Source organism: Cyanistes caeruleus, chromosome Z, assembly GCF_971803275.1.
Source record: "Cyanistes caeruleus chromosome Z, bCyaCae1.hap1.1, whole genome shotgun sequence".
Classification (NCBI taxonomy): Eukaryota; Metazoa; Chordata; class Aves; order Passeriformes; family Paridae; genus Cyanistes; species Cyanistes caeruleus.
Genome location: NC_141732.1, coordinates 81,025,901 through 81,039,874, shown reverse-complemented (window position 1 = coordinate 81,039,874; position 13,974 = coordinate 81,025,901). Strand labels below are relative to the sequence as shown.

General features: G+C 49.3%; 1 protein-coding gene across 6 annotated transcripts in view; it reads left to right on the top strand.

Moving 5' to 3' along the window:
• Positions 1 to 764: 764 nt before the first annotated feature.
• Positions 765 to 13,974, top strand: part of SMAD4 (SMAD family member 4) — a 35,741-nt gene continuing 22,531 nt past the window's right edge. For 2 of the 6 annotated variants that reach the window (XM_086867569.1, XM_086867566.1), the window contains exons 1-4: positions 765 to 854; positions 7,349 to 7,692; positions 10,025 to 10,199; positions 11,913 to 11,942. In XM_086867569.1, coding sequence (XP_086723695.1) covers positions 7,444 to 7,692; positions 10,025 to 10,199; positions 11,913 to 11,942 — 454 coding nt within the window. In that variant the 5' untranslated portion in view covers positions 765 to 854; positions 7,349 to 7,443. Of the gene's footprint in view, positions 909 to 3,013; positions 3,583 to 7,348; positions 7,693 to 10,024; positions 10,200 to 11,912; positions 11,943 to 13,974 lie in introns of those variants that run through there. The other 4 variants (XM_086867567.1, XM_086867563.1, XM_086867568.1 and 1 more) reach the window with 2 other exon arrangements.

The following is a 13,974-nucleotide window of genomic DNA, read 5'->3' as shown; positions in this document are numbered from 1 at the left end:
GAGCGAAGGGAACGGAACCGGTGCTGGGAATGTGTGCGGTGTGAGACACAGCCGGAGCGAAGGGAACGGAACCGGTGCTGGGAATGTGTGCGGTGTGAGGTACAGCCGGAGGGAAGGGAAGCGGTGTTGGGAATGTGTGTGGTGTGAGACACAGCCGGAGGGAAGGGAAGCGGTGCTGGGAATGTGTGCGGTGTGAGACACAGCTGGAGCGAAGGGAACGGAACCGGTGCTGGGAATGTGTGTGGTGTGAGTCACAACCAGAGCGAAGGGAAGCGGTGCTGGGAATGTGTGCGGTGTGAGACACAGCCGGAGCGAAGGGAAGGGAAGTGGTGCTGGGAATGTGTGCGGTGTGAGACACAGCCGGAGCGAAGGGAAGCGGTGCTGGGAATGTGTGCGGTGTGAGACACAGCCGGAGCGAAGGGAACCGGTGGTGGGAATGTGTGTGGTGTGAGACACAGCCGGAGCGAAGGGAACCGGTGGTGGGAATGTGTGCGGTGTGAGACACAGCCCAAGCGAAGGGAACCGGTGCTGGGAATGTGTGCGGTGTGAGACACAGCCGGAGCGAAGGGAACGGAACCGGTGGTGGGAATGTGTGCGGTGTGAGACACAGCCGGAGCGAAGGGAAGCAGTGCTGGGAATGTGTGCGGTGTGAGACACAGCCGAAGCGAAGGGAAGCGGTGCTGGGAATGTGTGCGGTGTGCGACACAGGCGGAGCGAAGGGAAGCGGTGGTGGGAATGTGTGCGGTGTGAGACACAGCCGGAGCGAAGGGAAGCGGTGGTGGGAATGTGTGCAGTGTGAGACACAGCCGGAGCAAAGGGAACGGAACCGGTGCTGGGAATGTGTGCGCTGTGAGGTACAGCCGGAGCGAAGGGAACGGAACCGGTGCTGGGAATGTGTGCGGTGTGAGGTACAGCCGGAGCGAAGGGAACCGGTGCTGGGAATGTGTGCGGTGTGAGACACAGCCGGAGGGAAGGGAAGCGGTGGTGGGAATGTGTGCGGTGTGAGACACAGCTGTAGCGAAGGGAACGGAACCGGTGCTGGGAATGTGTGCGGTGTGAGACACAGCCGGAGCGAAGGGAACCGGTGCTGGGAATGTGTGCGGTGTGAGACACAGCCGGAGCGAAGGGGAGCGTGCTGGAAATGTGTGCGGTGTGAGACACATCCGGAGGGAACGGAACCGGTGGTGGGAATGTGTGCGGTGTGAGACACAGCGGGATCGAAGGGCACCGGTGGTGGGAATGTGTGCGGTGTGAGACACAGCCGGAGCGAAGGGAAGCGGTGCTGGGAATGTGTGCGGTGTGAGACACAGCCGGAGCGAAGGGAAGCGGTGCTGGGAATGTGTGCGGTGTGAGACACAGCCGGAGCAAATGGAACCGGTGGTGGGAATGTGTGCGGTGTGAGACACAGCCAGAGGGAAGGGAACGGAACCGGTGCTGGGAATGTGTGCGGTGTGAGACACAGCTGGAGCGAAGGGAAGCGGTGCTGGGAATGTGTGCGGTGTGAGACACAGCCGGAGCGAAGGGAAGCGGTGCTGGGAATGTGTGCGGTGTGAGACACAGCCGGATCAAAGGGAACCGGTGCTGGGAATGTGTGCGGTGTGAGACACAGCCGGAGAGGAGGGAACGGAACCGGTGCTGGGAATGTGTGCGGTGTGAGACACAGCCGGAGCGAAGGGAACCGGTGCTGGGAATGTGTGCGGTGTGAGACACAGCCGGAGAGGAGGGAACGGAACCGGTGCTGGGAATGTGTGCGGTGTGAGACACAGCCGGAGCGAAGGGAAGCGGTGCTGGGAATGTGTGCGGTGTGAGACACAGCCGGAGGGAACGGAACCGGTGCTGGGAATGTGTGCGGTGTGAGACACAGCCGGAGCGAAGGGAACGGAACCGGTGCTGGGAATGTGTGCGGTGTGAGACACAGCCGGAGCGAAGGGAAGTGGTGCTGGGAATGTGTGCGGTGTGAGACACAGCCGGAGCGAAGGGAACGGAACCGGTGCTGGGAATGTGTGCGGTGTGAGACACAGCTGGAGCGAAGGGAACCGGTGCTGGGAATGTGTGCGGTGTGAGACACAGCCGGATCAAAGGGAACAGAACTGGTGCTGGGAATGTGTGCGGTGTGAGACACAGCCGGAGGGAAGGGAAGGGAAGCGGTGCTGGGAATGTGTGCGGTATGAGACACAGCCGGAGCGAAGGGAACTGGTGGTGGGAATGTGTGCGGTGTGAGACACAGCCGGAGCGAAGGGAACCGGTGCTGGGAATGTGTGCGGTGTGAGACACAGCCGGAGCGAAGGGAAGGGAAGCGGTGGTGGGAATGTGTGTGGTGTGAGACACAGCCGGAGCGAAGGGAAGCGGTGGTGGGAATGTGTGCGGTGTGAGACACAGCCGGAGCAAAGGGAACCGGTGGTGGGAATGTGTGCGGTGTGAGACACAGCCGGAGCGAACGGAATGGAACTGGTGCTGGGAATGTGTGCGGTGTGAGACACAGCCGGAGCGAAGGGAACGGAACCGGTGGTGGGAATGTGTGTGGTGTGCGACACAGCCGGAGCGAAGGGAACCGCGTTGTAGAACACTTTGGCTGGGCTTTAGTTAAGTTTTGGGGATTTTTAGCAGCCTCTGCCCTTTATGCCCCAGAGGATCTCCTGCACAGCTGGGGTAACACCTCCAGGAAGGCAAGGGAGTGAAACCCGCCTGAGTTTTTTCCTTAGCCGTGAACCTCAGAACGACTGTTGTGTGTTTTAGAAGCCTTCTCCGAGCTCTGTGTGTGTCTGCCTGTTGTTCTGTAGAAGAATGTGGAGCTGAAATCTATCTCAGCTCAGCTCGATATCCCATCTCCTAAACACTGAATTTCTGCCCCAGGAGGTGCCGTGAGCTGTCGGGAGCCACGGCGTGTTCCTTGCCCGAGTTTCTGGGGCTGTGCCAGCCTGTGGTGCTGCCTGCCGCTGCAGTGAGGAGGTGAAACGCTCGATTCCTGCCCCACAAACGCCTCGCTTATCTCTGTGTCTGCTCTCCGTGCCTCGTGCTGCGGGGCACGGCTCGCTCCCCGGCAGGGAACGTGCTCCCGGAGCTGGGTGCTGAGCGTGGCGCGGCGTTATCGGGGCACAGCAGCAGATAATCGCTGTTTGGAGAGAGCGTGTCCCGCCTGACCCAGAGCCGGGGGGACACTCTGCCCCACGGCCGGCCTTGTTGTGCATTCCTGACCCCCAGACAAGTATAAGAGCGAGGGCAGCGGGCTGCCCGCTCAGCCGGGCTCCTGGTGCTGCACGGCTCCAGCCCAGCGCCGCCCTCGATTTCAGCTCCGCAGGCAGCAGGGTGCTGGGGGAACAGCCGGACCCTCTGCTCCATCAGGTAACCTTTCCTGGCAGAGTGACCCACAGCAGCAGGGTGCCGGGGGAACAGCCGGACCCTCTGCTCCATCAGGTAACCTTTCCTGGCAGAGTGACCCACAGCAGCAGGGTGCCAAGGGAACAGCCGGACTCCGGAGCCCCTCTGTGCCCATCAGGTAACCCTTCCTGGCAGAGTGACCCGCAGAGTGTTCCCAGGCTCTGGCAGCTGCTCCGTGTCCGAGGATTAACAGCCAACAGCGAGGTGAGATCCATCATCCCGCTCAGACCGAGAGGTGATCGCGTTCTGCTGCACGGGCCGAGCACAGGCAGCCGTGGGGCGGCCCGTGCCTGCAGGAGTAAAATGTGTGGGTGTTCTGGGAGGGGAGCAGCTCCAGCCAGCAGCCTGCTGCAGGTCCTGGAAGGACAGGACAGGAGCAGCCAGCAGCTGCTCGTGGCTGCTCTGAGAGAGGAGTTTGCTGCAGGTCCTGGAAGGACAGGACAGGAGCAGCCAGCAGCTGCTCGTGGCTGCTCTGAGAGAGGAGCTCGCTGCAGGTCCTGGAAGGACAGGACAGGACAGGAGCAGCTCCAGCCAGCAGCTGCTCGTGGCTGCTCTGAGACAGGAGCTCGCTGCAGGTCCTGGAAGGACAGGACAGGACAGGAGCAGCCAGCAGCTGCTCATGGCTGCTCTGAGAGAGGAGTTTGCTGCAGGTCCTGGAAGGACAGGACAGGACAGGAGCAGCCAGCAGCTGCTCGTGGCTGCTCTGAGACAGGAGTTTGCTGCAGGTCCTGGAAGGACAGGACAGGAGCAGCTCCAGCCAGCAGGTGCTTGTGGGTGCTCCGAGACAGGAGCTCGCTGCAGGTCCTGGAAGGCCAGCTGGATGAGCTGACAGGTTTCCCTGCCCTCCGGAGGTTGTGCTGCTCGGGTTGCCTGGAGCGCCGCTGGCTGTTGGCCCCTTGTTTCTCGGTTAATGAAATGGGTCCTTAGTGTGGCACGGGGTCAGGGGCCTGCTGGGGCTGGAGAGCACCTTTGGGGCCGTGGGGTGTGCTCAGGTGCAGCTTTGTTAAACACCTGTTGGCAATGAGGACGGGCTCCTGGAGCTGTTCCCCAGCTCAGGATGGGCTCCTGGAGCTGTTCCCCAGCTCAGCTCCTGGAGCCGTTCCCCAGCTCAGGACGGGCTCCAGGAGCCGTTCCCCAGCTCAGGACGGGCTCCAGGAGCCGTTCCCCAGCTCAGGACGGGCTCCAGGAGCTGTTCCCCAGCTCAGGATGGGCTCCTGGAGCCGTTCCCCAGCTCAGGACGGGCTCCAGGAGCCGTTCCCCAGCTCAGGATGGGCTCCAGGAGCCGTTCCCCAGCTCAGGATGGGCTCCAGGAGCTGTTCCCCAGCTCAGGACGGGCTCCAGGAGCCGTTCCCCAGCTCAGCTCCTGGAGCCGTTCCCCAGCTCAGGATGGGCTCCAGGAGCCGTTCCCCAGCTCAGCTCCTGGAGCCGTTCCCCAGCTCAGGATGGGCTCCAGGAGCCGTTCCCCAGCTCAGGACGGGCTCCAGGAGCCGTTCCCCAGCTCAGGACGGGCTCCAGGAGCCGTTCCCCAGCTCAGGATGGGCTCCTGGAGCCGTTCCCCAGCTCAGGACGGGCTCCTGGAGCCGTTCCCCAGCTCAGCTCCTGGAGCCGTTCCCCAGCTCAGGACGGGCTCCAGGAGCCGTTCCCCAGCTCAGGATGGGCTCCAGGAGCCGTTCCCCAGCTCAGGATGGGCTCCAGGAGCCGTTCCCCAGCTCAGCTCCTGGAGCCGTTCCCCAGCTCAGGATGGGCTCCAGGAGCCGTTCCCCAGCTCAGGACGGGCTCCAGGAGCCGTTCCCCAGCTCAGGATGGGCTCTAGGAGCTGTTCCCCAGCTCAGGATGGGCTCCAGGAGCCGTTCCCCAGCTCAGGATGGGCTCCAGGAGCCGTTCCCCAGCTCAGCTCCTGGAGCCGTTCCCCAGCTCAGGATGGGCTCCAGGAGCCGTTCCCCAGCTCAGGACGGGCTCCAGGAGCCGTTCCCCAGCTCAGGATGGGCTCCAGGAGCCGTTCCCCAGCTCAGGATGGGCTCCAGGAGCTGTTCCCCAGCTCAGGATGGGCTCCTGGAGCCGTTCCCCAGCTCAGGACGGGCTCCTGGAGCCGTTCCCCAGCTCAGCTCCTGGAGCCGTTCCCCAGCTCAGGACGGGCTCCAGGAGCCGTTCCCCAGCTCAGGATGGGCTCCAGGAGCCGTTCCCCAGCTCAGGATGGGCTCCAGGAGCCGTTCCCTAGCTCAGCTCCTGGAGCCGTTCCCCAGCTCAGGATGGGCTCCAGGAGCTGTTCCCCAGCTCAGGACGGGCTCCAGGAGCCGTTCCCCAGCTCAGCTCCTGGAGCCGTTCCCCAGCTCAGGATGGGCTCCAGGAGCCGTTCCCCAGCTCAGGACGGGCTCCAGGAGCCGTTCCCCAGCTCAGGATGGGCTCTAGGAGCTGTTCCCCAGCTCAGGATGGGCTCCAGGAGCCGTTCCCCAGCTCAGGATGGGCTCCAGGAGCCGTTCCCCAGCTCAGCTCCTGGAGCCGTTCCCCAGCTCAGGATGGGCTCCAGGAGCCGTTCCCCAGCTCAGGACGGGCTCCAGGAGCCGTTCCCCAGCTCAGGATGGGCTCCAGGAGCCGTTCCCCAGCTCAGGATGGGCTCCAGGAGCTGTTCCCCAGCTCAGGACGGGCTCCTGGAGCTGTTCCCCAGCTCAGCTCCTGGAGCTGTTCCCCAGCTCAGGATGTGCTCCAGGAGCCGTTCCCCAGCTCAGGATGGGCTCCTGGAGCTGTTCCCCAGCTCAGCTCCTGGAGCTGTATCCCAGGAACCCAAACCCCGTCAGCCTGCAGACCCGGCAGCAGCTCCTGGAGCAGCGTGCCGCGGCGTTTGCCGGGCTCTGGGCTGGTCTCCGGCTCCCACCGTGGCTCCCCCCGTACCCACAGCGCTCCAAAGCCCAGAGAAGCTTCCAGAGCTTGTCAGCTGAGGGCTGACCCAGCTCCTGTGAGGATCATTCCACTGAAAGGAGGCCTGGCCTGCTTGGTCTGAGCCCCGAGCCAGCCAGCGAGCACAGTTCTCGTTCACGGCGTCAGGGCGGGAGGAGATAAAGCTGCGTGTCTAATTCTAATCGTCTCTGTGTTTAAAGCTGCTTCAGCTAATAGCTTTATCAGGGCGTTGATGTGTGATTACTTGTGCACATCTCTCTGGGATGCAGGAGAACACGCTCTGCTTTAGCCGGCAGGCATTTACAGATTAGCGTGAGCTGGCAGGTTAAGCTGGACTTTTCAAAGGGGTTTATTGAATCCAAGCGCGAGGAAAAAACCCGGCTCAGGGGGAGAAATTGTAATAGCTAGGTAAAACCCGTGATCCTACTCAGATTTGGAGGTAATTGTTTTCCTGTGGGAGAAATTGAGTGCAGAAGCATCCCTACAGAAGAAGAGAAGGTTTGAAGGAGGGAGGGAGGGAGGCAGGGGCAGGGATTTGCGCCGTGTGTTTTTTCAAGGGTACCAAAGCCTGATGTATTCCAGTTAAAACTGTGGAAAATAGCAAATAAGAGTTCATTTCCTTTTGAGATTGTGCTGGGTTTGTCCAGCAGCGTTCCTGCTGCCAGGAGAGGAGCCCTGTGTGCTGTGGTAACTTTTGGTTAACAACTCGTTTGGTTTGGGCCAGCCTTCCCAGGCAGTGTTTTCACTCGATTTCACCCCGAATCGGTGTAAAATCATTGTCGGTCTTCTCCTGCTTCATGTGAGCATCCCCGCCTTTCTGTTTGTGTGTGTATAAACTGTAACCTTTATTTAAATATTGTTACTGGGGGAGGAATAAAACATCTAAAACATCTTACATCTGAGAGTGTTGGGGCCATGTTTTGGCCATCACGGGACAAGCGATGCCGATTTTTCATTTTTAACACCCTGCACTCAGCTTGAAAGCGACAGAAGGAGCGAAGCCTTCAGGCTTCCCTAGAAACAGCATCTGCAATTTGTTAAAAACAATTCCAACCCGGGTGTTTTTCCCTCCCAGGTTTTACCGGGAGACATCCGACCCTTGGCTGGGATCGCCCCCTGCTCCTCGGCGCCGGGGAGCGACGTTGGATCCGCGCGGAGGGGCCGTGACAGATGGACAATATGTCTATTACCAACACGCCAACCAGCAACGACGCCTGTCTGAGCATCGTGCACAGCCTGATGTGCCACCGGCAGGGCGGGGAGAGCGAGACCTTCGCCAAGCGCGCCATCGAGAGCCTGGTCAAGAAGCTGAAGGAGAAGAAGGATGAGCTGGATTCTCTGATCACGGCTATCACCACCAACGGGGCTCACCCCAGCAAGTGTGTCACCATACAGAGAACGCTGGACGGGAGGCTGCAGGTGGGTCCTGCCTGCCTCTGCCCGGCCTGCGGGCTGACTGTTCGATTCTCAGTGTTGGGTTTTGTAAGTTTTTAACGGCTCCTCGTGGTGCCCCAGAATTCCCGGAGCTTAGCGCCGCCTTCCTCTTCTCCCGCTGGGGAAGGTGGCCACAGCCTCAGGCACAGGTTCTGCTTCTGACACCTTCTACCCGAGGGTTTTACACTGTTAGATTTGTTTTGGTATTTAGGGTTTTTAGTCTTAGTTCAGTGTTTAGTGATAGAATTTTTTAGTATTTTTTACCTAAGAATCCCGGCCTTGGTTTAACTGTACACAAAACTCTGATAGGATCTTGTTTCTGTCGGGCACAGAACATGGGTAAACACAAACCCAAGGTTTTTTTAATATTTAGGGTTTTTAGGATTAGATTAGATTATTGGTTATTAGCTGGATCATTAGCTAGATGATGATGATGATGATCATTTTTATTAGTTATTAGTTATTAGATTATTAGTTTAGTATTAGTATTTTTTACCTAAGAATCGCAGCCTTGGTTTAACTGTACACAAAACCCTGACAGCAGCTTGTTTCTGTCGGGCACAGAACGTGGGTAAACACAAACCCGAGGTTTTTTCAGTATTTAGGGCTTTTAGGATTAGATCAGGGTTTAGTGTTAGAATTTTTTAGTATTTTTTACCTAAGAATCGCAGCCTTGGTTTAACTGTACACAAAACCCTGACAGCAGCTTGTTTCTGTTGGGCACAGAACATGGGTAAACACAAACCCGAGGTTTTTTTAATATTTAGGGTTTTTAGGATTAGATTAGATTATTTGTTATTAGTTAGATTATTAGCTAGGTGGCTATTACTACTACTATTATTATTATTATTATTATTATTATTATTATTATTATTATTATTATTATTATTATATTTGTTATTAGATTATTAGTTTAATATTAGTATTTTTTACCTAAGAATCCCGGCCTTGGTTTAACTGTACACAAAACCCTGACAGCAGCTTGTTTCTGTTGGGCACAGAACTTGGGTAAACACAAACCCGAGGTTTTTTCAGTATTTAGGGCTTTTAGGATTAGATCAGGGTTTAGTGTTAGAATTTTTTAGTATTTTTTACCTAAGAATCCCGGCCTTGGTTTAACTGTACACAAAACCCTGACAGCAGCTTGTTTCTGTCGGGCACAGAACTTGGGTAAACACAAACCCGAGGTTTTTCCGGTATTTAGGGCTTTTAGGATTAGATTAGATTATTGGTTATTAGTTAGATTATTAGCTAAATTATTATTATTATTAGATTATTAGTTATTAGATTCTCAGATTAGTTTAGTATTAGTATTTTTTACCTAAGAATCGCAGCCTTGACTTAAATTTACACAAAACCCTGACAGGAGGTTGTTTCTGTTGGGCACAGAACTTGGGTAAACACGAACTGTTTTTTAACAAAACTGGTGTTTTTTAACCCAAAACCCTGTTTCAGTGCTGGGGAGGGGTCACAGCGGTGTTTTTTAACCCAAAACCCTGTTTTGGTGCTGGGGAGGGGTTTTTTTACCCAAAACCCTGTTTTGGTGCTGGGGAGGGGTTTTTTTACCCAAAACCCTGTTTTGGTGCTGGGGAGGGGTCGCAGCAGTGTTTTTTTAACACAAATCCTGTTTTGATGCTGGGGAGGGGTTTTTTTTGACACAAAAACCCTCTTTTGGTGCTGGGAAGGGTTTTTTTTAACACAAACCCTGTTTTGGTGCTGGGCAGAGTTTTTTTTTAACACAAAAAGCCCGTTTTGATGCTGGGGAGGGTTTTTTTTAACCCAAAACCCTGTTTTGGTGCTGGGGAGGGTTTTTTTAGCCAAAAACCCTGTTTTGATGATGGGGAGGGATCACAGCGGTGTTTTTTAACCCAAAACCCTGTTTTGGTGCTGGGGAGCGGTCACAACGGTGTTTTTTAACCCAAAACCCTGTTTTGGTGCTGGGGAGCGGTCACAACAGTGTTTTTTAACCCAAAACCCTGTTTTGGTGCTGGGGAGGGTTTTTTTTCACCAAAAACCCTCTTTTGGTGCTGGGGAGGGGTCACAGCGGTGTTTTTTAACCCAAACCCTGTTTTGATGATGGGGAGGGTTTTTTTAACCCAAACCCCTGTTTTGGTGCTGGGGAGGGGTCACAGCGGTGTTTTTTAACCCAAACCCCCGTTTTGATGATGGGGAGGGTTTTTTAACCCAAACCCCCGTTTTGGTGCCGGGCAGAGGTCTCGGCGGTGTTTGCCCCCTTCCCCGCGAGCCCATCCCGTGCGGAATTGCGGAAATTTCCGTAATTCCCCAATTCCCTGGTTCCTGTGTGTCCGGTTCCCAGGTGGCGGGGCGCAAGGGGTTCCCCCACGTCATCTACGCCCGTCTGTGGCGCTGGCCCGACCTGCACAAGAACGAGCTGAAGCACGTCAAGTACTGCCAGTACGCCTTCGACCTCAAGTGCGACAGTGTCTGCGTCAACCCTTACCACTACGAGCGCGTGGTGTCACCCGGCATCGGTGAGCGCAGCCCCGGCTGGGAGCGGGACACCTGTCCGGCTGTGGAAACCGCAGGACCCTTCAATTCCTCAGTCAGACGGTCACCAGCTCCCTGCCTCCTGCCGTTAACCCTCCTTTTTCACCCCTGGGGCAACGTGGGGAGGGAAAGGCTGGCGTGGGTTTTGTTGATGCCTTCCTGCCTGTGACTTCTCTTTGTTTTTGCTGTATTTCTTCTGGTTTTTTTTTTTTATTTTTTTTTTTTTTACTCTTGGATTTTTCTGAACTCTTCCAGGCTGGTTGCACAAAGTTAACCTTTGCAATTTGGTACGGTTTTTTTTTTTCTTCCGAAAAAAAGCGGCACACTTGGTGTCTGATGCACAGAATGGCCTCGAAACACGCAGTTCTTTTATCTTTATACTTATTTTTATAATTATTTTTATACTTATCTTTATACTTATTTTTACCCAATTTTTTATATTATTTTTATATATTATTTTTAATATTATTTTTATATATTGTTTTTATATATTATTTTTAATATTATTTTTCTATATTATTTTTATATTATTTTTATATGTTATTTTCTATATTATTTTTATATATTATTTTTAATATTATTTTTATATATGATTTTTATATTATTTTTATATATTATTTTCTATATTATTTTTATATATTATTTTTAATATTATTTTTATATATTTTTATACATTATTTTTAATATTATTTTTATATATTATTTTTATATTATTTTTCTAGATTATTTTTTATATATTATTTCTATATTATTTTTATATATTAATTTTAATATTATTTTTATATATTTTATATTATTTATATATATTATTTATATATTATTTTTATATAATTTATATATATTATTTATATATTATTTTTATATATTGATTTTTATATTATTTTATATATTTTTATATTATTTATATATATTATTTATATATTATTTTTATATATTATTTCTACATTATTTTTATATATTCATTTCTATATTATTTTTATATATTTTTATATTATTTATATATATTATTTATATATTATTTTTATATATTATTTTTATATATTATTTTTATATTTATATTTTTAATGTACTATTTTAATATTATTTTTATAGATTTTTATATTATTTTTTATATATTATTTTTTATATATTATTTTTTATATGTATTATTTTTTATATTATTTTTTCTTGAAGATCTAATGACTTATCTCCTCTGTGCTGCGCTGTGGCATTTTCTGTCTGATCACTCACTATCACCCAAAAACCTCTAGGAAAAGAACATGAAGAAGAAAAGAAGAAGGGACAAGGGACAACACTTTAAATCCTCTATTTTGTCTCCTGTTCTCTAAACTACTTTTTCACCCAGTGATTTAAAAAAAAAGCTTTCTAATTTACACACTCGCACTTTTAGCTTTTTTCATCTGCCTCTAACGTTTGTTCTCACGTATCAGCATGCAAACCCGCTGATGGATTTCACGTTCCGTGAAATTCCGCGTTTTTCTGGATCTCATAAGTGATTCCCAGGAGGAAGGGCACGCGCTCTGCATCCCAGACCCCGGCGCCGCCGGGGCTGCGCGCGGTGCCCGGCGTGCTTTAGGGGGTGGGTTTGTCTGGATTTGGCAGGGGCGATGAGGGATGGTTCCTAAAGGCTGGTAAACCTTTCAACGTCTTGTCAGCTCCCCGAGTTCATCCTGCTCCCCTCTGTGTTCCCTGTGCAGATCTCTCGGGGCTGACGCTGCAGAGTTCAGGTGAGTAGCCCCGTGTTTCTGACACACCCGCAGAAATCCTGCTTTTGGCCCCCCCAAAAAAACCCCTTTTCCCCCCCAAAATCAGGCTCAGTAGCGCGTCAGAGCAGGTGCTGACCTCCAGCTGAGCCTGCTCTCGCTGCTCCCTCCCTGTGAAACCCCACGGGAAAACCAAATTCTCACGGCTGGGAAATGAAAAAATGCGCCCAAAATTCCCTGCACCTGTAGGATGTGCTAATTAATTGGATTGGGAATGCTAATTGCGATTTAAGGAGCAGAGAATAGAAATTCTGTCACTGGTTCTGGATAAAGGAGTCTGAAATTCCCGCTTGGCCTGAAGCTGGGGAGAAATTGGACATGGCAAAAAGAATCTGAGGTTGTGCAGCTGGCCAGTGCTTTATTGCAAAACTTGCTTTATTCTCCTCCCTTTGGAAATCGGTGTGATCCTGCGATTCTCGCGCCTTGTTAAAAGTCTGCAAAGATTTAAAAAGATTAAATCTTAAAAAAGATTAAATCTTAAAAAAGATTAAATCTTAAAAAAGATTAAAAGTGTGCAAACCAGAAAAAAAAACCCACCCTCAAACATCCCAGGAAACTTAACTCGTCAGGCTTTGACCGGTGTGCTCACCCCTGCTAATTTTGTTATAATTTCTATTACTTGTTATTAATTGTTAGCTGTGTCTTCCCAGGAGTGATCCCAGCGCCAAAGCTGAATATCAGTAATTCCGTTATTTAAGGAAATCATTTCGTTAGATATCATCAGATATTATTAGATTATATGTATTATTATTATATATATTAAATATATATAATAATATAATGTAATGTAATGTAATGTAATATATATTATTAATTATAATAAATTATAGAAATATATATAAAATATAATATATTTATTATTATAGGAAATCATCTCATTAGATATTATCAGATGTTTTTAGATTATATATATTATTATTATATATAGTATATATTATATATATAATATATTAATATAATACAATACAATATAATATAATATAATGTAATATAATATAACATAACATAACATAATATAATATAATATAATATAATATAATATAATATAATATAATATAATAATTATTAATTATAATAAATTATATAAATATTATATATAAAATATAATATATTTATTATTATAGGAAATAACTTCATTAGATGTTATCAGATATTATTAGATTATACATTATTAGATATATTATATACAATAACATAACATAACATAATATAATATAATATAATATAATATAATATAATATAATATAACATAATATAACACAATATAGCATAATATAACACAATATAGCATAATATAACACAATATAGCATAACATATATAAATTATTAATTATAATAAATTACAGAAACATATATAAAATATAATAGATTTATTATTATAGGAAATAATTTCATTAGATATTATCAGATATTATTAGATTATATATATTATTATTATATATTATATATAATATTATATATAATATTATATAACATATAAGTTATTAATTACAATGAATTATAATTAATTAATCGTAATATAATTAACATATAAATATATATTATATTTATAAAATATAATATATATGAAATATAATATAATATATTATATAATATAGATATATATAATATATCATAATATATTTATTATTATTATTATTATTATTATTATTATTATTATTATTATTATTATTATTATTATTATTATTATTACTATTATTATTACTATATAATTTCATGATCTCGTGCCAGCGTCTGGACACGCCGTGAGCGTTCCCCTGCCCTGCTCCTGCTCTGGCAGCAGGGTTGGGCTCTGGCCTGTTTTGTTCTGCTCCGGAAGGAGCACGGCAGGCAGTGGGGCCTGGGAGCCCCGAGACAGAGGGGTGTTTTTCCCGGGAGCTCCGTGCCCGTGTGCCCGCCGGCGGTGCAGGAACCTTCCGGACACGGCTCCTGGGCTGCTGCTCGGCGGGGACACGGGGACACAGCTGCCCCAGGACAACGCTCCGTTCCCTCCTGC